Source organism: Pristiophorus japonicus, chromosome 3 (assembly GCF_044704955.1).
Source record: "Pristiophorus japonicus isolate sPriJap1 chromosome 3, sPriJap1.hap1, whole genome shotgun sequence".
In the NCBI taxonomy this organism is placed as follows: domain Eukaryota; kingdom Metazoa; phylum Chordata; class Chondrichthyes; family Pristiophoridae; genus Pristiophorus; species Pristiophorus japonicus.
In genome coordinates this window covers 5,596,001-5,622,599 of record NC_091979.1, presented here as the reverse complement: position 1 = coordinate 5,622,599, position 26,599 = coordinate 5,596,001, and the positions used below count along the sequence as shown (strand labels likewise).

Here is a 26,599-nt window from a genome sequence, read left to right as displayed (position 1 = left end):
ATAGGGAACCACGGATGTCGGAGAATCTTACAGCTCATCATGACGTTGCTAGCTCTTTGAAAGAGCTATCCAATTAGTCCCAGTCATAGGACCATAGGAGCAGGAGAAGGCCATTCAGCCTCTCGAACCTGTTCCGTCATTCAATGAGATTGCCTCAGCTCATCCGTTGCTGAAACCCTTATCCGTGCCTTTGTTACCTCCAGACTTGACTATTCCAACGCACTCCTGGCTGGCCTCCTACATTCTACCCTACGTAAACCAGAAGTGATCCAAATCTCAGCTGCCCATGTCCTAACTCGCACCAAGTCCCATTCATCCATCACCCCCTGAGCTCGCTGACCTACATTGGCTCCTGGTTAAGCAACGCCTCGATTTCAAAATTCTCATCCTTGTTTACAAATCCCTCCAAGGCCCTCGCCCCTCCCTATCTCTGTAATCCCCTCCAGCTCAACAACTCCCCGAGATGTCTGCGCTCCTCTAATTCTGCCCTCCTGAGCATCCCTGATTATAGTCGCTCCACCATCGGTGGCCGTGCCTTCTGTTGCCTGGGCCCCAAGCTCTGGAACTCCTTGCCTAAACCTTTCTACCCCCCTTTCCTCCTTCAAGACGCTCCTTAAAACCTACCTCTTTGGTCACCTGCCTTAATTTCTCCTTCTGCAGCTCGATGTCAAATGTTTTATCTCCTAACACTCCTGTGAAGCGCCTCGGGACATTTCACTACATTAAAGGCGCTATATAAACACAAGGTGTTGTTGTTGTTGAGATCATGGCTGATCTGCATCCTAACTCCATTCACTCACCTAATCAGACATGTAGCATCACTGAAACAGATTAGCTGGCCATTATCACGAAGCAGTTTGCGGGATCTTACTGTGCACAAATTGGCTGCTGCGTTTCCCACATTACAAAAGTGACTGCACTCCCAAGCGCATTAGTACCTCCTGAGGCTTGACAGGATAGATGCTGAGAGGATGTTTCTCCTGGCTGGAGGAAGGACATTCTTGCTATTGAGGGAGTGCAGCGAAGGTTCACCAGACTGATTCCTGGGATGGCAGGACTGACATATGAGGAGAGACTGGATCGACTGGGCCTGTATTCACTGGAGTTTAGAAGGATGAGAGGGGATCTCATAGAAACATATAAAATTGTGACGGGACTATACAGGTTAGATGCAGGAAGAATGTTCCCAATGTTGGGGAAGTCCAGAACCAGGCAACACAGTCTAAGGGGGTAAGCCATTTAGGACCGAGATGAGGAGAAACTTCTTCACTCAGAGAATTGCGAACCTGTGAAATTCTCTGCCACAGAAAGTTGTTGAGGCCAGTTTGTTAGATATATTCAAGAGGGAGTTAGATGTGGCCCTGACTGCTAAAGGGATCAAGGGGTATGGAGAGAAAGCAGGAAAGGGGTACTGAGGTGAATGATCAGCCATGAATGGTGGTGCAGGCTCGAAGGGCCGAATGGCCTACTCCTGCACCTATTTTCTATGATTCTATGTTTCTATGAGAGTCTAGAACTAGGGCTCACAGGATAAGGGGAAGGCCATTTAGAATAGAGATGAGGAGGAATTTCTTCACTCAGAGGGTTATGAATCTTTGGAAGCGATGGGAACTCTTACATAGTTACATTGGGCCCACAGCACAGAAACAGGCCGTTCAGCCCATCAGGTCCGTGCCGGGGTTTATGCTCCACACCAGCCCCCTCCCACCCCTGTCTCCATCTCACCCCATCACCATATCCCTCTATTCCTTTCTCCCCCCATGTGTTTATCCAGCTTCTCCTTAAATGCATCGATACTATTCGCCTCAACCCCGCCCTGTGGCAGCGAGTTCCACACTCTCACCCCTCTCTGGGTAAAGAAGTTTCTCCTGAATTCCCCATTGGATTTATTAGTGACTCTTATATTTGCAGTGTATATCGACAGTGTCATCTGTGGCTCAGTGGGCAGCACTCTCGCCTCAGTCAGAAGGTCGTGGGTTCAAGTCCCACTCCAGAGACTTGAGCACATAAATCTAGGCTGATACTCCCAGTGCAGGGCTGAAGGACTGCCGCACTGTTGGAGGTGCCATCTTCAGGTTTAGACTTTAAACCGAGGCCCTGTCTGCCCCCTTAGGTGGATAGTTCCATGGCACTATTCTCAAGAAGAGCAGGGGAGTTCTCCCCGGTGTCCTGGGGCCAATATTTATTCCTCAATCAACATAACAAAAAAACAGATTATCTGGGTCATTATCTCATTGCTGTTCTTGGAAGCTTGCTGTGCGCAAATTGGCTGCCGTGTTTCCCACATTACAACAGTGACTGCACTCCTTGAAGTACTTCATTGGCTGTAAAGCGCTTTGAGACGTCCGGTGATCGTGAAAGGTGCTATAGAAATGCAAGTCTTTCTTTATTTATTTACGGCCCCTAGTTTTTGGTCTACCGCACAAGTGGTAACATCTTCTCTACATATACTTTCATAATCTTATACCCCTCTATCTGTCCAATCTCAAATTCAGGATCTTTTCATCCGAAGCAGAGACTGAACATACACGTTCATCGTTCCAGATAACAAGCCAAGTTTTGGAAAGAAATTTAAAAATTGCCGTTCACATCTTCATGATGTCCTAAAACACTTCAAGGTCAATTAATAACTTCTAAATTACTCCCTTTTACCCACAGTGTGCTGTACAGGAGCTACAGCGTGAGCCAGTGTAGGAGGCTGACGGCTGTGATAAGGGCAACTGGATTGGCCGTCACCAAGGTCCAGGTCAGTGATTGGAGCGTGGGCAGGTACAACAGGAGCAGCGAGGTCGGGATGAAGAAGCGGCGAGAGATTGTAAAGGGACGTGACTGGGGCCCAGGAGAGGCGAGAGTTCAGGGCCCAGAAGAGCCGAGGGCCCAGGGGCAGCACGGGCCCAGCCCACACTGCGATATGTGGGCGCACTAGGTCCATGCAGCAGAGCAGGTCTCCAGTCGTCCTGGTTAACCCTTGCCACTGGACCAAGACCTCGCTCTGTCAAGCCCGTGTGGTGGCTGGTGTGCAACGGTCACCCCACGTTAAACACTCCACCCATCGGTATCTTCCACCCTTCAAGATTGAGTTCGGGACCTGGAATATTAGGTCCTTCATTGAAACAACTCATCCCTTTTTGGCGTGGAAGCAAGTCATCCTCGATACGAGGGATTGCCTAAGATGATGACACACAAGGGTCGTAGAGTACCAGACGGGAGTGAATCGTTCCCTTGCAAAACACAAAAGGATAGTATGCAGGTACAGCAAGTGATCAGGAAGGCCAATGGAATCTTGGCCTTTATTGCAAAGGGGATAGAGTATAAAAGCAGAGAAGTCTTGCTACAGTTATACAGGGTATTGGTGAGGCCACACCTGGAGTACTGCGTGCAGTTTTGGTTTCCATATTTACGAAAGGATATACTTGCTTTGGAGGCAGTTCAGAGAAGATTCACTCGGTTGATTCCAGGGATGAGTGGGTTGACTTATGAGGAAAGGTTGAGTAGATTGGGCCTCTACTCATTGGAATTCAGAAGAATGAGAGGTGATCTTATTGAAATGTATCAGATTATGAGGGGGCTCGACAAGGTGGATGCAGAGAGGATGTTTCCACTGATGGGGGAGACTAGAACTAGGGGGCATGGTCTTAGAATAAGGGGCCGCCCATTTAAAACTGAGATGAGGAGAAATTTCTTCTCTCAGAGGGTTGTAAATCTGTGGAATTCGCTGCCTCAGAGAGCTGTGGAAGCTGGGACATTGAATAAATTTAAGACAGAGATAGACAGTTTCTTAACCGATAAGGGAGTGAAGGGTTATGGGGAGCGGGCAGGGAAGTGGAGCTGAGTCCATGATCGGATCAGCCATGATCGTATTGAATGGCGGAGCAGGCTCGAGGGGCCGAATGGCCGACTCCTGCTCCTATTTCTTATGTTCTTGCACCAAAGAGGGGCTTGTGCACAAGTCGGGCAGGAGAGAGGACGAAGAAACATAGAGGGCTGGAGAGGCAGAAATTCTTTGTGAAAATTAAACAAGTTTTTCTGCTTTTTTCATGGCTCTGGGCTGTGAATTGTCTCTGCCGCAGTAAGTTAGCCGGAAGTGCGGTAGAAGGGAGAATTTCTGGCCTGTCCACAACGAGGTGGGCAGCCTCGAGAAATTGCTCGGCTCTTTGTGGCTCTACAAAGCTGCTTCACCACCTGTGATTCTTTAGGTGCCGAGATCACCAAAAGTTCACCCCTTCCACCCCATCAACTGGTTCTCTCCAACTAACCAGATTCCTCCAATCAGCGGGGTGATATATGAGGACATATGAGGAGAGACTGGATCGACTGGGCCCGTATTCACCAGAGTTTCGAAGGATGAGAGGGGATCTCATAGAAACATGTAAAATTCTAACGGGACTGGACAGGTTAGATGCAAGAATAATGTTCCCGATGTTGGGGAAGTCCAGAACCCGGGGTCACATTCTAAGGATAAGGGGTAGGCCATTTAGGACCGAGATGAGGAGAAACTTCTTCACTCAGAGAGCTGTTAACCTGTGGAATTCCCTGCCGCAGAGAGTTGTTGATGCCAGTTCATTGGATATATTCAAGAGGGAGTTAGATACGGTCCTTACAGCTAAAGGGTTCAAGGAGTATGGAGAGAAAGCAGGAAAGGGGTACTGAGGGAATGATCAGCCATGATCTTATTGAATGGTGGTGCAGGCTCGAAGGGCCGAATGGCCTATTTCTGTATCTATTTTCTGTGTTTCTGTGTTTCCATGTGTAACCTGTAATGTCTGTAAGTTTGTAATGTTTGTCGCTCCACACTGTGGATGTGGACATATTGTGTTACTGCAACTACAGAGTTAATAATTAAACAGAAGCAGGAGGTTCCGGAGACTTCCGAGAGCTGCCTGCCATGTTAGAAAGCTGTGTTGTGTGCTGTGCACTGTGAATATATCACATAACCGAACCTCCAATAATAAGCAATACTGCCACATTCAGATTCTATCACATAGAACGTACGGCACAGAAACAGGCCATTCAGCCCAACAAGTCCGTGCCTGCATTTATCCTCCACACAAACCTCCTGCCAACCTATTCCTCTAGTGTCAACTGTGGCTCCGTGAGCAGCACTCCCATATCTGAGTCAGAAGTTTGTGGTTCAAGTCACACTCCAGCGACTTGAGCATAAAATCCAGGCTGACACTCCAGTGCAGCACTGAGGGAGCGCCGCACTGTGGGAGGGGCAGTACTGAGGGAGCGCTGCACTGTGGGAGGGGCAGTACTGAGGGAGCGCTGCACTGTGGGAGGGGCAGTACTGAGGGAGCGCTGCACTGTGGGAGGGGCAGCGCAGAGGGAGCGCCGCACTGTAGGAGGGACAGTGCTGAGGGAGCGCCGCACTGTGGGAGGGGCAGTACTGAGGGAGCGCCGCACTGTGGGAGGGGCAGTACTGAGGGAGCGCTGCACTGTGGGAGGGGCAGCGCAGAGGGAGCGCCGCACTGTGGGAGGGGCAGCGCAGAGGGAGCGCCGCACTGTGGGAGGGGCAGTGCTGAGGGAGTGCCGCACTGTTGGAGGGGCAGTGCTGAGGGAGCGCCGCACTGTGGGAGGGGCAGTGCTGAGGGAGCGCCGCACTGTGGGAGGGGCAGCGCAGAGGGAGCGCCGCACTGTGGGAGGGGCAGTGCTGAGGGAGCGCCGCACTGTGGGAGGGGCAGCGCTGAGGGAGCGCCGCACTGTGGGAGGGGCAGTGCTGAGGGAGCGCCGCACTGTGGGAGGGGCAGCGCAGAGGGAGCGCCGCACTGTGGGAGGGGCAGTGCTGAGGGAGCGCCGCACTGTGGGAGGGGCAGCGCTGAGGGAGCGCCGCACTGTGGGAGGTGCTGTCTTTCAGATGAGACATTAACATAAGAAATAGGAGCAGGAGTCGGCCATTTGGCCCCTCGAGCCTGCTCCGTCATTTAATACGATCATGGCTGATCTGATCATGGACTCAGCTCCACTTCCCTGCCCGCTCCCCATAACCCTTCACTCCCTTATCGCTCAAAAATCTGTCTATCTCCGCCTTAAATATATTCAATGACCCAGCCTCTACAGCTCTCTGGGGCAGAGAATTCCACAGATTTACAACGCTCTGAGTTAAACAGAGGCCCCGTCTGCTCTCTCAAGTGGACGTAAAAGGTCTCATGGCCACTATTTCGAAGAAGAGCAAGTGAGTTATCCCCGGTGTCTTGGCCAATATTTATCCCTCAATCAACATAACAGAAACAGATTATCTGCTCATTATCACGTTGCTGTTTGGAGCAGTGATGTCGGGACGGAGGAACGGTGAAGTTGAGGCACAGGAGTGGCAAGAGTTCGCCGAGGGACATGTTCGGGGCCCAGGGGAGGAATGAGTTCAGGGCCAGGGGCCCAGGGGCAGCACGGGCCCAGCCCACACTGTGCGATATGTGAGCACTGGGTCCGTGCAGCAGAGCTGGTCTCCAGTCGTCCTGGTTAACCCTTGCCACTGGACCAAGACCTCGCTCTGTCAAGCCCCGTGTGGTGGCTGGTGTGCAACGGTCACCCCACGTTAAAACAATCCACCCACAGGCATCTTCCACCCTTCAGGATGTAGTTTGGGATCTAGAATATTAGGTCCTTCACTGAAACACCTGTGAACTCATCCTTTGTTGGTGTGGAAGCAAGTCATCCTCGTTTCAAGGGACCGCCTATGTGTGTGTGTGGGAGCTTGCTGTGCGCAATTTAGCTGCCGCATTTCCCACATTACAACAGTGACCACACTCCAAAATTGGCTGTAAAGCGCTTTGAGACATCCAGTGGTCGTGAAAGGCGCTATATAAATGCAAGTCTTTCTTTCTATCTTTTGATTCATCTCACCCCATCAGCCTATCTTGCTATTCCTTTTTCCCTCATGTGTTTATCGAGCTTCCCCTTAAATGCATCGATACTATTCACCTCAAACAAAAACGCAATCAAAATCCTGGAACTCCCTCCCTAACAGCACTGTGGGAGCACCTTCACCACACGGACTGCATCGGTTCAAGAAGGCGGCTCACCACCACCTTCTCAAGGGGCAATTAGGGATGGGCAATAAATGCCGGCCTTGCCAGAATTTTCTTTTAATGCGATAAAGTCCTATGAAAGAATGAGTTACAGACAGGAGAGAGGGTCTTGTGGTGAGGATCAGTTTACACTCGACTGTGATGTCAGCCCCCTACACCTCCCCCCATAACTATAGCCCACCATCGCTCACACACAAAGGATCACCAAATGGCCAGGCCTTCCCTGGGACTGTCACAAACCTCCAGGACACCAAGTCCCGCTCACCCATCACCCCCTGCGCTCGCTGCCCCGTGTCCTAACTCGCACCGAGTTCCGTTCACCCATCACCCGCTGTGCTCGCTGCCCCGTGTCCTAACTCGCACCGAGTTCCGTTCACCCATCACCTGCTGTGCTCACTGCCCCGTGTCCTAACTCACACCAAGTCCCGCTCACCCATTACCCCCTGTGCTCACTGCCCCGTGTCCTAACTCGCACCAAGTCCCACTCACCCATCACCCCCTGTGCTCACTGCCCCGTGTCCTAACTCACACCAAGTCCCGTTCACCCATTACCCCCTGTGCTCACTGCCCCGTGTCCTAACTCACACCAAGTCCCGTTCACCCATTACCCCCTGTGCTCACTGCCCCGTGTCCTAACTCACACCAAGTCCCGTTCACCCATTACCCCCTGTGCTCACTGACCTACATTCGCTCCCGGTCCGGCAACGCCTCAATTTCAAAATTCTCATCCTTGTTATCAAATCCCTCTATGGCCCCCGCCCCTCCCTATCTCTGTAATCTCCTCCAGCCCCACAACACCCCCCGAGATGTCTGCACTCCTCTAATTCTGCCCCCGTGACCATCCCTGATTATAATCGCTCCACCATTGGTGGCCGTGCCTTCTGTTGCCTGGGCCCCAAGCTCTGGAACTCCCTCCCTAAACCTCTCCGCCTCTCTACCTCTCTCTCCTCCTTCAAGACGCTCCTTAAAACCTCCCTCTTTAACCAAGCTTTTGGTCACCTGCGCTAATTTCTCCTTATGTGGCTCGGTGTGAAATTTCTGTCTGACAATCGCTCCTGTGAAGCGTCTTGGGACGTTTTTCTGCATTGAAGGCGCTATAGAAATACAAGTTGTTGTTGTTGATGATGATTAAGAACAGTGGTGAACAAAGAAAGGACCCACAAGAACGGAAACCACGCACGGTATTTCCCAGCACTTCCCAACAGCAGCCTGTTAGATTCCATGTTACGCCTGACAAATCCGGGAATAATTCTCAAACCCGCCACCCTATAAACCCAAGGATTTTGTGATGCTCCCTCTCTCCCCTGCACCAACTTACAAATTGCGATTCAAGAGTGCAAGGTATTTGCTTCATGGGTTCTTTGATCTTGCGGGGGTTGTGGGGCTGGAGGAGATTACAGAGATAGGGAGGGGTGAGGGCCATGGAGGGATTTGTAAACAAGGATCAGAATTTTGAAACAACAGCAATGTATTTATATAGCACCTTTGAAAGATTGCAAAGTGCTGCAGTGCAGCGGGACCTGGGGGTACTTGTGCATGAAACACAAAAGGATAGTATGCAGGTACAGCAAGTGATCAGGAAGGCCAATGGAATCTTGGCCTTTATTGCAAAGGGGATGGAGTATAAAAGCCGGGAAGTCTTGCTACAGTTATACAGGGTATTGGTGAGGCCACACCTGGAACACTGCGTGCAGTTTTGGTCTCCATATTTACGAAAGGATATACTTGCTTTGGAAGCTGTTCAGAGAAGGTTCACTCGGTTGATTCCAGAGACGAGGGGGTTAACTTATGAGGAAAGGTTGAGTAGGTTGGGCCTCTACTCATTGGAATTCAGAAGAATGAGAGGTGATCTTATCGAAACGTATAAGATTATGAGGGGGCTTGACAAGGTGGATGCAGAGAGGATGTTTCCACTGATGGGGGAGACTAGAACTAGGGGGCATAATCTTAGAATAAGGGGCCGCCCATTTAAAACTGAGATGAGGAGAAATTTCTTCTCTCAGAGGGTTGTAAATCTGTGGAATTCGCTGCCTCAGAGAGCTGTGGAAGCTGGGACATTGAATATATTTAAGACAGAAATAGACAGTTTCTTAAACGATAAGGGATTAAGGGTTTATGGGGAGCAGGCGGGGAAGTGGAGCTGAGTCCATGATCAGATCAGCCATGATCGTATTAAATGGTGGAGCAGGCTCGAGGGGCCGTATGGCTGACTCCTGCTCCTATTTCTTATGTTCATAGCAAAACATTGCTATTAAGAACTAGTTGGTTAATCAACAAAGGCTTAACAATCACACTCACATTACCAGTTCATCCACCAGCTTCACAACTACATACCTCATTGTGGTTGGCCGAGACCCAACTGGCTGGGGTTTTATTGAGTCTTGTGAACATCACGTGACTGGCTAAGTCATTCACAATGCAACAGCGCTGCAACTATTTTGGTTAACAGATAAAGCCGAGTGCCCCCTTATTAAAGGGACACTAAAACCCACAAATGACCAAATAAAACTTTGTGAACCCGAAACGATCAAATTAAAGTTTGGTTGCTGGGGGCAATGATACACTCCAGTCCCTCTGGCGCCCACCTCTCGCGGAAGGCCGTGAGCGTACCAGTGGACACCGAGTGCTCCATCTCCAGGGACACCCTGATGTGAACATGGCCGCGGAAGAGAGGAAGGCAGTGGGGCTGAATGACGCCTCAACTGGCTGATGGCCCCCTTGGCCAGGCCCAGGAGCAGTCCTACGAGGAGGGCTTCCGACCTGCCCGCTCCCCTCCGCACAGGGTGCCCAAAGATCAGGAGCGTGGGACTGAAGTGCAACCAGAATTTGAGGAGCAGCCCCTTCAAATATTGGAACAGGGGCTGCAACCTCTCACACTGAACATACACGTGGAACACGGACTCCTCCAGACCGCAAAAATTACAGGCGGCCTGGGAGTCCGTGAACCAACTTAAAAACTTATTGCACGGGACTGCTCCGTGCACCACCTTCCAGGACAAGTCCCCAATAAATAGTGGGAGGACTCCCGCGTAGAGTGCACGCCATTAGGGACCCCCGCCTTCTCCGGATGGCAAGATGGTGCGCCATGGTGTGTCCGGACGGCAGACGAGGATGGCAAGGTGGAGAGTGTGCAGGAGCAGCCCGTACAGGAAACCCCTCCCTCCGCGCAGAACTGAAAGGCACGGAGGGGGTTTCCCAGAGGAGGCTCACGTTGTGAGGCGCCGGCTCCCGAGGGAGGGTTCGGGGCTTAGAGGACCAATTGGATCGCTCCTTCACAGAGCCGGCACAGACACGATGGGCCGAATGGCCTCCTTCTGCGTTGTCTGGTCCTCCACTGATTCTGAATGCTGATTTTCGGGCCAGGGATCTGTCTCCGCGCTGCCTCGGACGCAGACCTTGCTGCGTGTGGCGATGTGGAGGAGAAGTTGTCTTTCTAAAAGCGCTGCGAGTGCCTCAGTGTAAAGGTACGCTTTTGTAACCCGAGCCCATGTTGCTCTCTTACGCGGCTAGAATCCCAGGGCTGGCAGATTCCAGAGCAAAAATAAACTGCAGAGTGCGGAGCGAGTGAATGCGTGTGACTGAGCTGACAGCTGCAAAGCACGACTCTCCAAGGCCCTTCCAAAAAATCTCCCCGTCCCAACATCCCACCGCTGAACTCGCCCTCCTGCTCCATCTCCGCACTTCTCCATCTCACTCGCTCACCCACTCACTTGCTCGCCTCTTCCTTATCCTTTGCCTCAGTTTTGTGGTCCAGCTCTCAGGCCCCCGTCTTTCACTCAGCCTCTCTCTCTCTCTCTCTCTCTCTCTCTGTCTCTATCTCTCTCTCTCTCTCTCTGTCTGTCTGTCTCTTTGTCTCGCTCTCTGTCTGCCTCTCTCGTTCTGTCTGTCTCTCTCTATCTGTCTCTCTCTCTCGCTCTTTCGCTCTGTCTGTCTCTCTCACTCTGTCTCTCTGTCTGTCTCTCTCGCTCTGTCTCTCTGTTTGTCTCTCTCGCTCTGTCTCTCTGTTTGTCTCTCTCTGTCTCGCTCTCTCTGTCTCGCTCTCTCTGTCTCTCTTGCTCTCGCTGTCTCTCTCACTCTCGCTCTGTCTCTCGCTCTGTCTCCCTCTCTATGGAGATGATGTTAACTATCTGCAGTAGTGTAATACAGATGATCGGGAGTCGGCAGCCAGCTTTACATCCCTCCCGCTTTTTATTTTCATTGACTTCAAGAGAGATTAAAAGTGTGCCAACTCCCTGTCACCCGCTTTACACCTTCACATAATGTGAAAATTGCCCTCCTATGTCCCTCTCTCATATAGGTCCCTCTCTCATATAGGTCCCCCTCTCTCATATAGGTCCCGCTCTCTCATATAGGTCCCCCTCTCATATAGGTCCCCCTCTCATATAGGTCCCTCTCTTATAGGTCCCTCTCTCATATAGGTCCCTCTCTCATATAGGTCCCTCTCTTATAGGTCCCTCTCTCATATTGGTCCCTCTCTCATATAGATCCCTCTCTCATATAGATCCCTCTCTCATATAGGTCCCTCTCTCATATAGGTCCCCCTCTCATATAGATCCCTCTCTCATATAGGTCCCTCTCTCATATAGGTCCCTCTCTCATATAGGTCCCTCTCTTATAGGTCCCCCTCTCATATAAATCCCTCTCTCATATAGGTCCCTCTCTCATATAGGTCCCTCTCTTATAGGTCCCTCTCTCATATAGGTCCCTCTCTTATAGGTCCCTCTCTCATATAGGTCCCTCTCTCATATAGGTCCCTCTCTCATATAGGTCCCTCTCTTATAGGTCCCTCTCTCATATAGGTCCCCCTCTCATATAGATCCCTCTCTCATATAGGTCCCCCTCTCATATAGGTCCCTCTCTCATATAGGTCCCTCTCTTATAGGTCCCTCTCTCATATAGATCCCTCTCTTATAGGTCCCTCTCTCATATAGGTCCCTCTCTTATAGGTCCCTCTCTCATATAGGTCCCCCTCTCATATAGGTCCCCCTCTCATATAGATCCCTCTCTCATATAGGTCCCTCTCTCTGTCGATCTCTGTATATCATAGAATGACACAGCACAGGAGGAGGTCACTCTGACACTGCCGGCTCTGTGACAGAGCGATCCAATTAGTCCCTCTCGCCTGCTCTTTCCCCACAGCCCTGCAAACATTTCCTTTCCCAAGTATTTATCCAATTCCCGGTTTGAAAGTTACTATTGAATCTGCTCCCACCGCCCTTTCAGGCAGCGCGTTCCCGATCACAACAACTCGCTGCATAAACACATTCTCCTCATCTCCCCCTCTGGTCTTCTGCCAATCGCCTTCAATCTGTGTCCCTCTGGTTACCGACCCTCCTGCCCCTGGGAACAGTCTCTCCTTATTGACTCTATCAAAATCCTTCATGATTTTGAACATCTCTGTCAAATCTCCTTTGACCCTTAGTGTCAGTTGTGGCTCAGTGGGCCGCACTCTCGCCTCTGGGTCAGAAGGTTGTGGGTTTGAGTCCCACTCCAGAGACTTGAGCAGAAAAATCTAGGCTGACATTCCCAGTGCAGTGCTGAGGGAGTGCCGCACTGTCGGAGGTGCCGTCTTTCGGATGAGACATAAACCGAGGCCCCGTCTGCTCTCTCAGGTGGATGTAAAAGATCCCGTGGCACTATTTCGAAGACGATCAGGGGGAGTTCTCCCCGGTGTCCTGGAGCCAATATTTATCACTAAAACAGATTATCTGGTCATTACATTGCTGTGTGTGGGAGCTTGCTGTGCGCAAATTGACTGCTGCATTTCCCACATTACAACAGTGACTACACTGCAAAAGTACTTCATTGGCTGTAAAGCGCTTTGAGATGTCCGGTGGTCGTGAAAGGCGCTATATAAATGCAAATCTTTGTTTTAAGTCTTTCTTATACAAAAGCAAAATACTGCAGATGCGGGAATCCCAGTTTTGTGGCCATTTGCCAGTTGTGATGCAGGGTCATCGACCTGGAACGTGAACTCGGTTTCTCTCTCTCCACAGATGCTGTCTGACCCGCTGAACATTTCCAGCATTTTCTGTTTTTATCTTTGAAGGAGAACAACCCCAGCTTCACCAGCCTCCCATGCTCAGTGTCCCTCTGTCCCACACACTCCGCCAAACTCCCTCTGATCAAATCAAGGCTTGGCACACCAACTCTTGCCCGAACTCACTCTGTCCCTGGCCCTCAGGATTGTGGCATTCCCGACCTCCTCCCAACAGCCTGAGTTTGGCACCATCTCCCCACTGGCACTCTGACGTACCGCCTTCTCTCCCGCACGATCGCACAGGTCCTGCACGGACGGCCATTCCCGACAATTGTGCCTATGTGTGTAGCTTTGTGTCTCCTTCTCTCTCCCAGCTCAATTCAACAAAAGCAAAAACGTTTCCAGTCGGAAAGAAAGAATGGACTTGCATTTATACAGCGCCTGTACCGGCACTGTTGTAATGGAGGAAACCAATCTGTGCACAGCAAGATCCAAAAAACAGCAATGAGATCTTTCCTCCATTCCTCCTCTTCTCTTCCTCCCTCCCTCACCTTCTCTCCCTCCCTTACCTTCCCTCCCACTCTCCCTGCCTTATCTTCTCCTCCTCCCTCCCTTACCTTCTCTCCCTCCCTCCCTCCCTCCCTCACCTGCTCTCCCTCCCTTACCTTCCCTTCCACTCTCCCTCTCTTATCTTCTCCTCCTCCCTCCCTTACCTTGTCTCCCTCCCTCCCTCCCTCCCTCACCTGCTGTCCCTCCCTTACCTTCCCTTCCACTCTCCCTCCCTTATCTTCTCCTCCTCCCTCCCTTACCTTCTCTCCCTCCCTTCCTCTCTCCCTCCCTCCCTCCCTTCCTTCCCTCCTTCCTATGCCCCCAGTGCCTGGACTAAATCGGACCCGCCAAAGACTCGTTCCCGTGCCCAGGTAACTGGGAACTAGGTCCTTTGGGAAACGTGAGCCACCCCCAGCCGCTTCCCCGTCAGACTCTAGCAGGAACCCGACGCAGATGGAAGAATGTGAGAGGACCCCCTCAGGTTGTAGACACTTTCACACAGTGACCACACGTTGAAGTGATATTTGACCTTGAAGGTGGGTGTGGATATGTGTCTCACACACTGTCCTGCGATAGGCTGCCCGAGAATTCCAGGGTGGCTGTGAGGGAGAGGGGGAGGAGAGCAAGAAGTCTGTCTGTGCATGACTGATGCAGGTTACAACTGCCCAGCAGACAGATATCAACCGTGGCTCAGGGGGCAACACTCTCGCCTCTGAGTCCGAAGGTTGTGGGTTCAAGTCCCACTCCCGGGACTGGGGCACATAAATCTAGGCTGACACTCCCAGTGCAGTGCTGAGAGAGTGCTGCACTGTCAGAGGGGCCGTCTTTCGGATGAGACGTTAAACTGAGACCTCGTCTGCTCTCTCAGGTGGACGTAAAAGATCCCACGGCACTATTTCGAAGAAGAGCAGGGGGAGTGATCCCCGGTGTCCTGGCTAATACTTATCCTGTGTCCACACACACACACACACACACCCTGTGCCCCCACACTCATACACACCCCCATACACACACTTACACACCTGTTCTCATGTCAACAATGTACCCATAACACATACCTGTAGCCGCACACATGTGTTGCACACACCTCTGCCTGTACCCACACATCCATACCCATACGCGATGCCCTCGACCCAACCCACACGGGGCATGGGTGATGCGGCCACCTGCTCCACACGGGGAAGGTGAGGGACGGCCCGAAGTGTGACTGTGGCCCTGAGTCCCAGACCCTGGAACACCTCACATCGACCCATCCACTGAGATCTGTGGGTCCCAGACCCTGGAACACCTCACATCGACCGGCCCACTGAGATCTGTGGGTCCCAGACCCTGGAACACCTCACATCGACCGGCCCACTGAGATCTGTGGGTCCCAGACCCTGGAACACCTCACATCGACCGGCCCACTGAGATCTGTGGGTCCCAGACCCTGGAACACCTCACATCGACCGGCCCACTGAGATCTGTGAGTCCCAGACCCTGGAGCACCTCACATCGACCGGCCCCCTGAGATCTGTGGGTCCCAGACCCTGGAACACCTCACATCGACCCGCCCACTGAGATCTGTGGGTCCCAGACCCTGGAACACCTCACATCGACCGGCCCACTGAGATCTGTGGGTCCCAGACCCTGGAACACCTCACATCGACCGGCCCACTGAGATCTGTGGGCCCCAGACGCTGGAACACCTCACATCGACCGGCCCACTGAGATCTGTGGGTCCCAGACCCTGGAACACCTCACATCGACCGGCCCACTGAGATCTGTGGGTCCCAGATCCTGGAACACCTCACATCGACCGGCCCACTGAGATCTGTGGGTCCCAGACCCTGGAACACCTCACATCGACCGGCCCACTGAGATCTGTGAGTCCCAGACCCTGGAACACCTCACATCGACCGGCCCACTGAGATCTGTGGGTCCCAGACCCTGGAACGCCTCACATCGACCGGCCCACTGAGATCTGGGGGTCCCAGACCCTGGAGCACCTCACATCGACCGGCCCACTGAGATCTGGGGGTCCCAGACCCTGGAGCACCTCACATCGACCGGCCCACTGAGATCTGTGGGTCCCAGACCCTGGAACACCTCACATCGACCGGCCCACTGAGATCTGGGGGTCCCAGACCCTGGAACGCCTCACATCGACCGGCCCACTGAGATCTGTGGTGGGAGGCACCTCATTGCATCCCCTCGGCATCTCAGGAGGCCATCGACTGGAGAGCCAAACTAGACGTTCCTTAATATTCTGTCATACGAAACAGCATAAGAAGCAGGAGTTAGCCATTCGGCCCCTCGAGCTGCTCCGCCATTCAATAAGACCACGGCTGATCTTCGACCTCAACTCCACTTTCCCGCCCGATCCCCATATCCCTTGATTCCTTTAATATCCAAAAATCGATCGATCTCTGTCTTGAATATACTCAACGACTGAGTCTCCACAGCCCTCTGGGGCAGAGAATTCCAAAGATTCACCACCCTCCGAGTGAAGAAATTCCTCCTCATCTCAGTCAATGGCCGACCCCTTATCCTGAGATTGTGACCCCTGGTTCTAGACTCCCCAGCCCGGGGGGAAACATCCTCCCTGCATCTACCCTGTCAAGCCCTGTAAGAATTTTGTATGTTTCAATGAGATCACCTCCCATTCTTCTAAACTCGAGAGAATATCGGCCTAGTCGACTCAAACTCTCCTCACAACAACAACCCTGCCGATAGATGAACCAATCCTCGGTGTAACAGCCGTCCAGAATGCAATGCCCAGAGTGGCATCTCCTCGAGGTGTTTGAGCGGGCAGTGCCCTGGACAGTTTTCACTCCCGCACACAGCAGTGACAGGATGGGCCATTTTTAAGACAAAGCGATTTAAGACAAGGAGGGAAGAAAGCTGCAGGCTGTGAAACTCTCAATTCTATTCTACCCTGCACTGTTCAAACGGTTTACTGGAGAACTGTATCGCAACAACACAGCAACGCTTACTGCTCTCATTCCTCCATGCAACATAAGAACATAAGAAATAGGAGCAGGAGAAGGCCATACGGCCCCTCGAGCCTGCTCCGCCATTTAATATGATCGTGGACTCAGCTCCACTTCCCTGCCCGCTCCCCATAACCCTCGACTCCCTTATCGCTCAAAAATCTGTCTCTCTCCACCTTAAACATATTCAATGACTCAGCCTCCACAGCTCTCTGGGGCAGAGAATTCCATAGATTTACAGCCCTCCGAGAGAAGGAATTCCTCCTCATCTCAGTTTTAAATGGGCGGCCCCTTATTCTGAGACTATGTCCCCTAGTTTTAGTTTCCCCCACGAGGGGAAACATCCTCTCTGCATCCACCTTGTCGAGCCCCCTCATTATCTTATATGTTTCAATAAGATCACCTCTCATTCTTCTGAACTCCAATGAGTATAGACCCAACCTCCTCAACCTTTCCTCATAAGTCAACCCCTTCATCTCAGGAATCAACCTGGTGAACCTTCTCTGAACAGCCTCCAGTGCACGTATATCCTTCCTTAAATACGGTGACCAAAACAGCACGCAGTACTCCAGGTGTGGCCTCACCAATACCCTGTATAGTTGTAGCAGGACTTCTCTGCTTTTATACTCCATCCCCCTTGCAATAAAGGCCAACATTCCATTGGCCTTCCTGATCACTTGCTGTACCTGCATACTAACTTTGTGTGTTTCATGTGACAAGTCCTGAGTGGAAGCAAAAGGGGGAATTGCAGAGAATCTGAGACGGAAAGACAGACATGAGGACAGTGAGTGAGTGAGAGAGTGAGAGAAGGAGAGTGTGAGAGAGGGAGAGGGGTACGGAGAAGCACACAGTGGGTGTGAAAAATGAGAAACAGAGGGAGAGAGAAACTGAGCAGAGAGAGCAAGAATGTTGGCCTTTATTGCAAGCAGGATAGAATATAAAAGCAGAGAAGTCCCGCTACAACTGTACAGGGTATTGGTGAGGCCACACCTGGAGTACTGCGTACAGTTTTGGTCTCCGTATTTAAGGAAGGATATACTTGCATTGGAGGGTGTTCAGGGAAGGTTCACGAAGTTGATTCCGGAGATGAAGGGGTTGTCTTATGAAGAAAGGTTGAGCAAGTTGGGCCTCTACTCATTGGAGTTTAGAAGAATGAGAGGTGATCTTATCAAAACATATAAGATAATGAGGGGCCTCGACAAGGTGGATGCAGAGAGGATGTTTCCACTCATAGGGCAAACTAAAACTAGGGGACATAGTCTCAGAATAAGGGGCCATCCATTTAAAACTGAGATGAGGAGGAATTTCTTCTCTCAGAGGGTTGTAAATCTGTGGAATTCTCTGCCCCAGAGAGCTGTGGAGGCTGGGTCATTGAATATATTTAAGGTGGAGATAGACAGATTTTTGAGCGATAAGGGAGTAAAGGGTTATGGGGAGCGGGCAGGGAAGTGGAGCTGAGTCCATGATCGGATCAGCCATGATCGTATTAAATGGCGGAGCAGGCTTGAGGGACCGTATGGCCAACTCCTGCTCCTATTTCTTACGTTCTTATGTAAGATCGACACTGAAAGAGAGTGTAAGAGATAGACAGAGTGTGTCTGACAATGAAAGGGTAGAGAGGCACAGAGAGTGCGTGTGTGAGAAAGGGGATGGATAAGGAGGATATGTTAGAGAGTGAGAAAGTCATTGCGAGCGTCTGAGAGAAAGACAGGCACAGAGTGTGAGCGTGAGAGACTGCAACAGACCAGAGAGTCGAGAGAAATAAAATAGACACAGAACGTGGTGTTCGAATCGAGAGATCAGGAAGTGAGAGCACGGGAGCGAGAAAGTGTGAGAGAGAGAGAAAGTGAGAGCAAGGGAGAGAGAAAGAGAGAGAGAGAGAGAGAGAGAGAAAGTGAGAGAGAGAGAGAAAGTGAGAGCACGGGAGAGAGAAAGTGAGAGAGAGAAAGTGAGAGCAAGGGAGAGAGAAAGTGATAGAGAGAGAGAAAGTGAGAGAGAGAGAGAGAAAGTGAGAGCACGGGAGAGAGAAAGTGAGAGAGAGAAGGTGAGAGCAAGGGAGAGAGAAAGTGAGAGCATGGGAGAGAAAGTGAGAGCGAGAGAGAGAGAAAGTGAGAGAGAGGGAGAACATGAGAGCAAGGGAGAGAGAAAGTGAGAGAGAGAGAGAAAATGAGAGCCAGGGAGAGAGAAAGTGAGAGAGAGAAAGTGAGAGAGAGAGAGAGAAAGAGCGAGGAAGAGAGAAAGTGAGAGAGAGAGAGAGAAAGAGCGAGGGAGAGAGAAAGTGAGAGAGAGAAAGTGAGAGAGAAAGAAAGTGAGAGCGCAGGAGAGAGAAAGTGAGAGAGAGAAGGTGAGAGCAAGGGAGAGAGAAAGTGAGAGCAAGGGAGAGAGAAAGTGAGAGCGAGGGAGAGAGAAAGTGAGAGAGAGGGAGAACATGAGAGCAAGGGAGAGAGAAAGTGAGAGAGAGAAAGTGAGAGAGAGAGAGAGAAAGTGAGAGCAAGGGAGAGAGAAAGTGAGAGAGAGAGAGAGAAAGTAAGAGCGAGGGAGAGAGAAAGTGAGAGAGAGAAAGTGAGAGAGAACGTGAGAGCAAGGGAGAGAGAAAGTGAGAGAGAGAGAGAGAGAGAAAGTAAGAGCGAGGGAGAGAGAAAGTGAGAGTGAGGGAGAGAAAAAGTGAGAGTGAGGGGGAGAGAGAGAGAAAAGATTGTATGGTATGTGAGAAAGTGAGACAGAAAGCAAGAGAGGTCTGAAAGAGAGACAGAGAAACAAATGTGGAAAGAGAATCAGAGAGAAAGCGAGGGAGACAGACATGGAGAATGCAAGAAAGCAAGACAGACAGAGAGGAGGAAAGAGGGCGAGAGTCAGAGAGAGAGACAGAACGAAAGATAGTGAGAGAGAGAGAAAGAGCAAGAGGCAGAGTGAGAGCAAGAGCGAGAGACAGAGCGAGTGAGAGCGAGAAAGAGCGAATGAGAGACAGAGAGAGAGAGAGAGAGAGCGAGCGAGCGAGCGTGAGAGAGAGAGCGAACATGAATGTAACATCAATTAGCAGGGAGAAATGTGCACCGTCAGTTTAAGTGGTAAATTGATCTGATACAAAAATATACAAAGGGAGAATAACAGAGGAACGGAAATTCTCATCAAGTAGCACTCGGTGTGAAAGTGCAACAGAGCTCCGTTGCTCTCTGCTTACAGACGTCAGGCATATTTGCACAAGTCCACCATCTCCAGAGGTTACTGACTGATGTAGTCTTATCTTGCTACACATTCCATTCACCCCGTGTCTCCCCCAGATACAGATCTGTCCACACTCCCAACCCCCGACAAACGTGCTTCTCTATGATTTTCAGATGGGCCAATGCAGCACAGGCACTGTAGGCTTTACACAGAGCACAAACCCTCCAACAAATTCTGTAAACAGTGTTAGCCATGGCTCAGTGGGCAGCACACTCACCTCTCAGTCAGCAGGTTGTGGGTTTAAGTCCCACTCCAGGTGCTTTAGCACAAAAATCCAGGCTGACACTCCCAGGGGAGTGCTGCACTGTCAGAGGTTCTGTCTTTCAGATAAGGTGTTAAACTGAGACCCTGTCTGCCCTCTCAGGTGGGCATGAAGATCCCATGCCACTATTTTGAAGAAGAGCACGGCCAATATTTATCCCTCAATCAACATCACTAAAAAACAGATTATCTGGTCATTATCACATTGCTGTTTGTGGGAGCTTGCTGTGCGCAGATTGGCTGCCGCGTTTCCCACATTGCAACAGCGACTGCACTCCAAAAGTACTTCAATGGCTGTAAAGCGCTGTGGGATGTCTTGAAAGGTGCTATATAAATGCACGATCGTAGAATCATAGAAATTTACAGCACAGAAGGAGGCCATTCGGCCCATCGTGTCCGTGCCGGCCGACCAAAAGCTACCCAGCCTAATCCCACTTTCCAGCTCTGGGTCTGTAGCCCTGTAGGTTACGGCACTTCAGGTGCACATCCAAGTACTTTTTAAACGTGATGAGGGTTTCTGCCTCTACCACCCTTTCAGGCAGTGAGTTCCAGACCCCCACCACCCTCTTGGTGAAGACATTTCCCCTCAAATCCCCTCTAAACCTCCCTCCAATTACTTTAAATCCATGCCCCCTGGTTGTTGACCCCTCTGCTAAGGGAAATAGGTCCTTCCTATCCACTCTATCCAGGCCCCTCATAATTTTATACACCTCAATAAGGTCTTCCATCACCCTCTGTTCCAAGGAAAACAAATCCAATCTGTCCTCATAGCTAAAATTCTCCAGTCCTGGCAACGTCCTCGTAAATCTCCTCTGTACCCTCTCCAGTGCAATCACGTCCTTCCTGTAATGTGGTGACCAGAACTGCACGCAGTACTCCAGCTGTGGCCTAACCAGTGTTTTATACAGTTCAAGCATAACCCCCCTGCTCTTGTATTCGATGCACCGGCTAACAAGGGCAAGCATTCCGTATGCCTTCTTAACCACCTTATCCATCTGACTTGTTACCTTCAGGGATCTGTGGACCTGCACTCCAAGGTCCCTTTGTCCCTCTACACGTCTCAGTGAACTACCATTTAATGTGTATTCCCTTGCCTTGTTAGACCTCACCAAATGCATTACCTCACACTTCTCCGGACTAAATTCCATTTGCCACTGTTCTGCCCACCTGACCACCACATTGATATCTTCCTGCAGTCCACAGCTTTCTTCATTATCAGCCACACAGCCTATTTTAGTGTCATCTGCAAACTTCTTAATCATATCCCCAATGTTCAAATCTAGATCATTGATGTATACCACAAAAAGCAAGGGCTTCCAGTCACAAAAACACCTATCTACCATTACCCTTTGCTTCCTGCCTCTGAGCCAATTTTGGATCCAACTTACCACTTTGCCCTGGATCCCAGGGGCTTTTACTTTCATGACCAGTCTGCCATGTGGGACCTTATCAAAAGCTTTGCTAAAATCCATATACATTACATCGTACACACTGTCCTCATCGACCCTCCTGGTTACCTCCTCAATAAATTCAATCAAGTGACTCAGACACGACCTTCCCTTAACAAATCCGTGCTGACTGTCTTTGATTAATCCGTGTCTTTCTAAATGATGATTTATCCTGTCCCTCAGAATGTTTTCCAATAATCTTTCTGAATCCGAATTAAGTAATGTCGGCAAAACACAGATGGTGCCCACAGAATGCACTGCCCATTACAGCAGGATAAACCTACAGTCCTATCACCACAAACCACTCACATCTTTGAAACCATCACCACTCATCAACAGCAAGCTCGTAGTCAGAATCTCAACTATTGCACACTGTGAAGCATTAAAGTTAATCATTCTGGTTTGCGATACAATTTAAACCCCTCACTCAGATTGCTGGCTGTAGTTCACTCCCAGGTAGCCTTTATAGGAGCAGGAGGAGGCCATTCGACCCCTCGAGCCTGTTACACAGGAACAGGAGGAGGCCCATTCAGCCCCTCGAGCCTGTTACACAGGAACAGGAGGAGGCCATTCAGCCCCTCGAGCCTGTTACACAGGAACAAAAGGAGGCCATTCAGCCCCTCGAGCCTGTTACATTAGGAACAGGAGGAGGCCATTCAGCCCCTCGAGCCTGTTACACAGGAACAGGAGGAGGCCATTCAGCCCCTCGAGCCTGTTACACAGGAACAGGAGGAAGCCCATTCAGCCCCTTGAGCCTGTTACACAGGAACAGGATGAGGCCCACTTAGCCCCTCGAGCCTGTTACACAGGAACAGGAGGAGGCCCATTTATCCCCTCGAGCCTGTTACACAGGAACAGGAGGAGGCCATTCAGCCCCTCAAACCTGTTACACAGGAACAGGAGGAGGCCATTCAGCCCCTCGAGCCTGTTCCGCCATTCAATCAGATGACGGCTGATCTGTATCTTATTCGATCTGCCTGCCTTGGATCCATAACACTTAATGCCCTTACCTAACAAAAATCAATCAATCTCACAGTTTTGACATTTTCAATTGACCCCCAGCCTTGGGGGAGAGAGTTCCCAATTCCCACTGCCCTGTGTGTGAAGAAGTGTTTCCCAACATCTCCCCTGAACGGCCGGGCTCTAATTTTAAGGTCCTGCCCCCTTGTTCTGGACTCCCCCCACCAGAGGGAATGGTTCCTCTCGATCCCCCCCATCGATTCCTTTAATCATCGTAAACCCCTCGATCAGATCGCCCGAAATCTTCTACACTCGAGGGACCACAGGCCCCTGTCTGTGCAACCTGCCCTCGGGATTTAGCCCTCTCAGCGCCGGCACCATTCTGGTAAATCTGGGCTGCTCCCCCTCCAATATCTCCGTCCTGAGGGACGGGGCCTAGAACTGGCCACAGTGACTCCACACTCTGTACAACTGAAGCTTAGCCTCCTCCCCTCTGTATTCCAATCCCCTGGAGGCCCACATTCCACTCAGCTTTCTGATTACTTTTGGTACCTGCTCACGAGCTTTTAGTCAATCCAACGTTGTGGCCAAGAGCATGGTAGAATCATAGAATAATACAGCACAGCCATTCGGCCCGTCGTGCCTGTGCTGGCTCTGTGACAGAGCGATCCAATCAGTGTCCCCCCCGCCCCCGCTCTTTCCCCACAGCTCTGCTAATTTTCCCCCTTCCAGTATTTATCCAATTCCCGGTTTGAAAGTTACTATTGAATCTGCTCCCACCGCCCTTTCAGGCAGCGCGTTCCCGATCACAACAACTAGCTGCGTAAAAACATTCTCCTCATCTCTCCCCTCTGGCTCTTTTGTCGATTATCGTCAATCTGTGTCCCTTCGGTTACCGGCCCTCCTGCCCCTGGGAACAGTTTCTCCCGATCTACTCTATCAAAACTCTTCATGATTTTGAACACCAGAAGAATCAGAAGAATGAGAGGGGACCTCATAGAAACGTTTAAAATTCTGACGGGTTTAGACAGGTTAGATGCAGGAAGAATGTTCCCGATGTTGGGGAAGTCCAGAACCAGGGGACACAGTCTAAGGATAAGGGGTAAGCCATTTAGGACCGAGATGAGGAGAAACTTCTTCACCCAGAGAGTGGTGAACCTGTGGAATTCTCTACCACAGAAAGTTGTTGAGGCCAATTCACTAAATATATTCAAAAAGGAGTTAGATGTAGTCCTTACTACTAGGGGGATCAAGGGGAATGGCGAGAAAGCAGGAATGGGGTACTGAAGTTGCATGTTCAGCCATAAACTCATTGAATGGCGGTGCAGGTTTGAAGGGCCGAATGGCCTACTCCTGCACCTATTTTCTATGTTTCTATGTAACACCTCTATTAACTCTCCCTAGTTCGATATGGTCCTTACGGCTAAAGGGATCAAGGGGTATGGTGAGAAAGCAGGAAAGGGCTACTGAAGTTGCATGTTCAGCCATGATCATATTGAATGGCGGTGCAGGCTCGAAGGGCCGAATGGCCTACTCCTGCACCTATTTTCTATGTTTCTATGTTTCTCCCTTTAACCTCCTCTACTGTAAGGAGAATAAATCCTGTGAAATGTATTTGCTTCATGGTTCTTTGCTTAAGAATTCATAGCAACACATTGCTATTAAGAACTAGTTGGTTTGTTAGCAAAGGTTTAACAATCACACTACACATTACCAGTTCATCCACCAGGCTCACAACCACCTGCCCCATCGTGGATCCCCCAAAACCCAACTGGCTGGGGTTTTATTGAGTCCTGTGAGCATCACGTGACTGGCTAAGCCACTCACAACTCAACAGCTCTACAACTATTTTAATTATAACTTTAAGCCAAGTGCCTCCTTTGGTAAGGGCACCAAAACCCATAAATTAACAAATAAATATTAAAGGGAACCGTGACAAATCAAATTACAATGTTGTTCCCTGTTGAAATGATGCACTCCAGTCCCTCCGGCGCCCACCTCTCGCGGAAGGCCGCGAGCGTACCGGTGGACACCGCGTGCTCCATCACCAGGGACACCCTGGCGCGAACGTAGCCGCGGACGAGAGGCAGGCAGTCGGGCTGAACGACCCCCTCGACCGCCCGCTGCCTGGACCGGCTGATGGCCCCCTTGGCCAGGCCCAGGGGCAGTCCCACGAGGAGGCCCTCCGACCTGCCCGCTCCCCTCCGCACCAGGGGTCAACAGCTCTACAACTATTTTGGTAGAAACATTAATGCAAGTGCCCCCTGGTTAAAGGGGGGCAATAACCGACACATAAAACAAATTAAACTTTTGACTGTAAACTTAAATGAAATTAAAATTTGGTTGCCGGGGGTGATGATGCACTCCAGTCCCTCCGGCGCCCACCTCTCGCGGAAGGCCGCGAGCGTACCGGTGGACACCGTGTGCTCCATCTCCAGGGACACCCTGGCGCCAATGTAGCCGCAGAAGAGAGGCAGGCAGTGGGGCTGAACGAACCCCTCTGTATCAAATGTTGGTGAAAGCCATGCTCCTCTTGTGGCTCAGTGCCGTGCCGCGTGGCAGTGAGTTAGCCAAGGAAACCGTGGGAAAGCAAGGACAAGCAAGCCACACACCTCCTCCCACCGTCCGACCTCGACCCCCCCCCCAGGAAACCAGCCACCTACCGAGCTCCAGCACGGCCAGCACGGCGGAGGTGCGGGAGTCGCCCAGGCGATTGCGGGCGATGCAGGTGTAGACCCCAGCGTCAGCGGGCTTGCAGTCACGGATCCACAGCGCCCCGTACTCCCCGGGATCCTGGGGAAGGGGGCGGTTGTTCTTGAACCAGGCCAGGGCAGGCACGGGGCTCCCCGTCACCGCCACCTTCAGCCGGATGTCGCAGCCCGTGCCGATGGCGGCGTTCTTCAGCTTGCGGAGGAAGGCCGGAGGTTGGAAGTGTTCGTGGCCGGGCAGCTCGGCAAGCTCTCCGTAGACCCGTGCCCTCTTGGCGGGCCCAGCGGGCAGCGTCCCTGCCAGACTCAACCTCCCGGAGAACTGCAGTGAGCTGCCAGCCAGGTCATCGCTGCTCTTCTTGAGGGTGAGGGTGGTTTGGGCAGTATGCATGGTGCAGAACCCTCAACAACCAGCAATTAATTCGAAAGCCAGAGAATGGGGGAGCTGGAGGAGGGGAAGGATAATCCCAATCCAACTTGCTTTAAAAAAAAAACTTTGCCAAAAGTTTGAAAAAAAGTTTTATCAGGGAGGCGAGAGTGGGGGGAGGGACACTTCAACTGGGCTTCAATAATTCGGTGGGACAAACAGAAATATCGAGAGTGAAGAGGGGCATAAACTTTCGGGAGCAGAATAGTTTTCAAAGAATTTCCAACTCACGTCGTTTTCTCTCAACAAAGTTTGTTTGCAAACGCAAAACTTTTTTTGCAAGGGTAAAAGTGAAAATAAAAGTTCGCCCCTACCTCAACTTTAAAAAAAAAGTTTTCGGCAGGATTTCTCCAGGTTGAAATGTTTTTTTTTGGGGGGGGTGTTTTTTTTGAGGGGGGTGGCTTCTCTCGGGGACCGTGGCTTTTGACGGCAATATGTGAGCAAGTGCCCCGATCCAGCCACTCGTCTTCTCTGCTCTCCAGGGACCTTCAGCAAAGCGCCAGAGAATTCCCCCTCGCCAGTTGTTGCTCCCGTTTCCTTGTAACTTTCTTTAAAAACAAAAAGTTTTAACATCAGGTTTTTTTTTTGTGGACTTAGAGGTTGGAGGTGACCTGCGTTGTTGCCCGGACCATGGTTACCCCGCTGTTCAGTCCCAGGGGTAGGTGATGTCCCTCTGGTCTCAATTCTTGCCCTCTCTCTCTCTCTCCTGTCACTCCCAGCTGTCTCACGTCAGTCACACAACTCTCTCCAAACATCTCACATTCATCCCTTATGGGCAGGCAGCAGCAGAGAGCAGGGTGGGTAGGACAAAAAAAGACCGAGGTACATCTAGGTCGCATTTGGACCATCCTGGTAGTCACATTAGAACAGAAAGAACACAAGAATTAGGAACAGGGGTAGGCCATTTGGCCCCTCGAGCCTGCTCCGCCATTCAATAAGATCATGGCTGACTTTGATAAAGTGCAACATCCCCACCGACACCTGGGAGTCCCTGGCCAAAGACCGCCCTAAGTGGAGGAAGTGCATCCGGGAGGGCGCTGAGCA

The 26,599-nt window shown here is 51.1% G+C and overlaps 1 protein-coding gene across 1 annotated transcript in view; it reads right to left on the bottom strand.

The window, feature by feature from the left end:
• LOC139260440 (striated muscle-specific serine/threonine-protein kinase-like) overlaps positions 1-26,256 on the bottom strand; it is a 458,414-nt gene extending 432,158 nt beyond the window's left edge. Inside the window, exon 1 of the mRNA XM_070877003.1 lies at positions 25,084-26,256. Within this exon, the coding sequence (XP_070733104.1) occupies positions 25,084-25,519 (436 nt within the window). The 5' untranslated portion in view covers positions 25,520-26,256. The remainder of the gene's footprint in view (positions 1-25,083) is intronic.
• Positions 26,257-26,599: the final 343 nt, after the last annotated feature.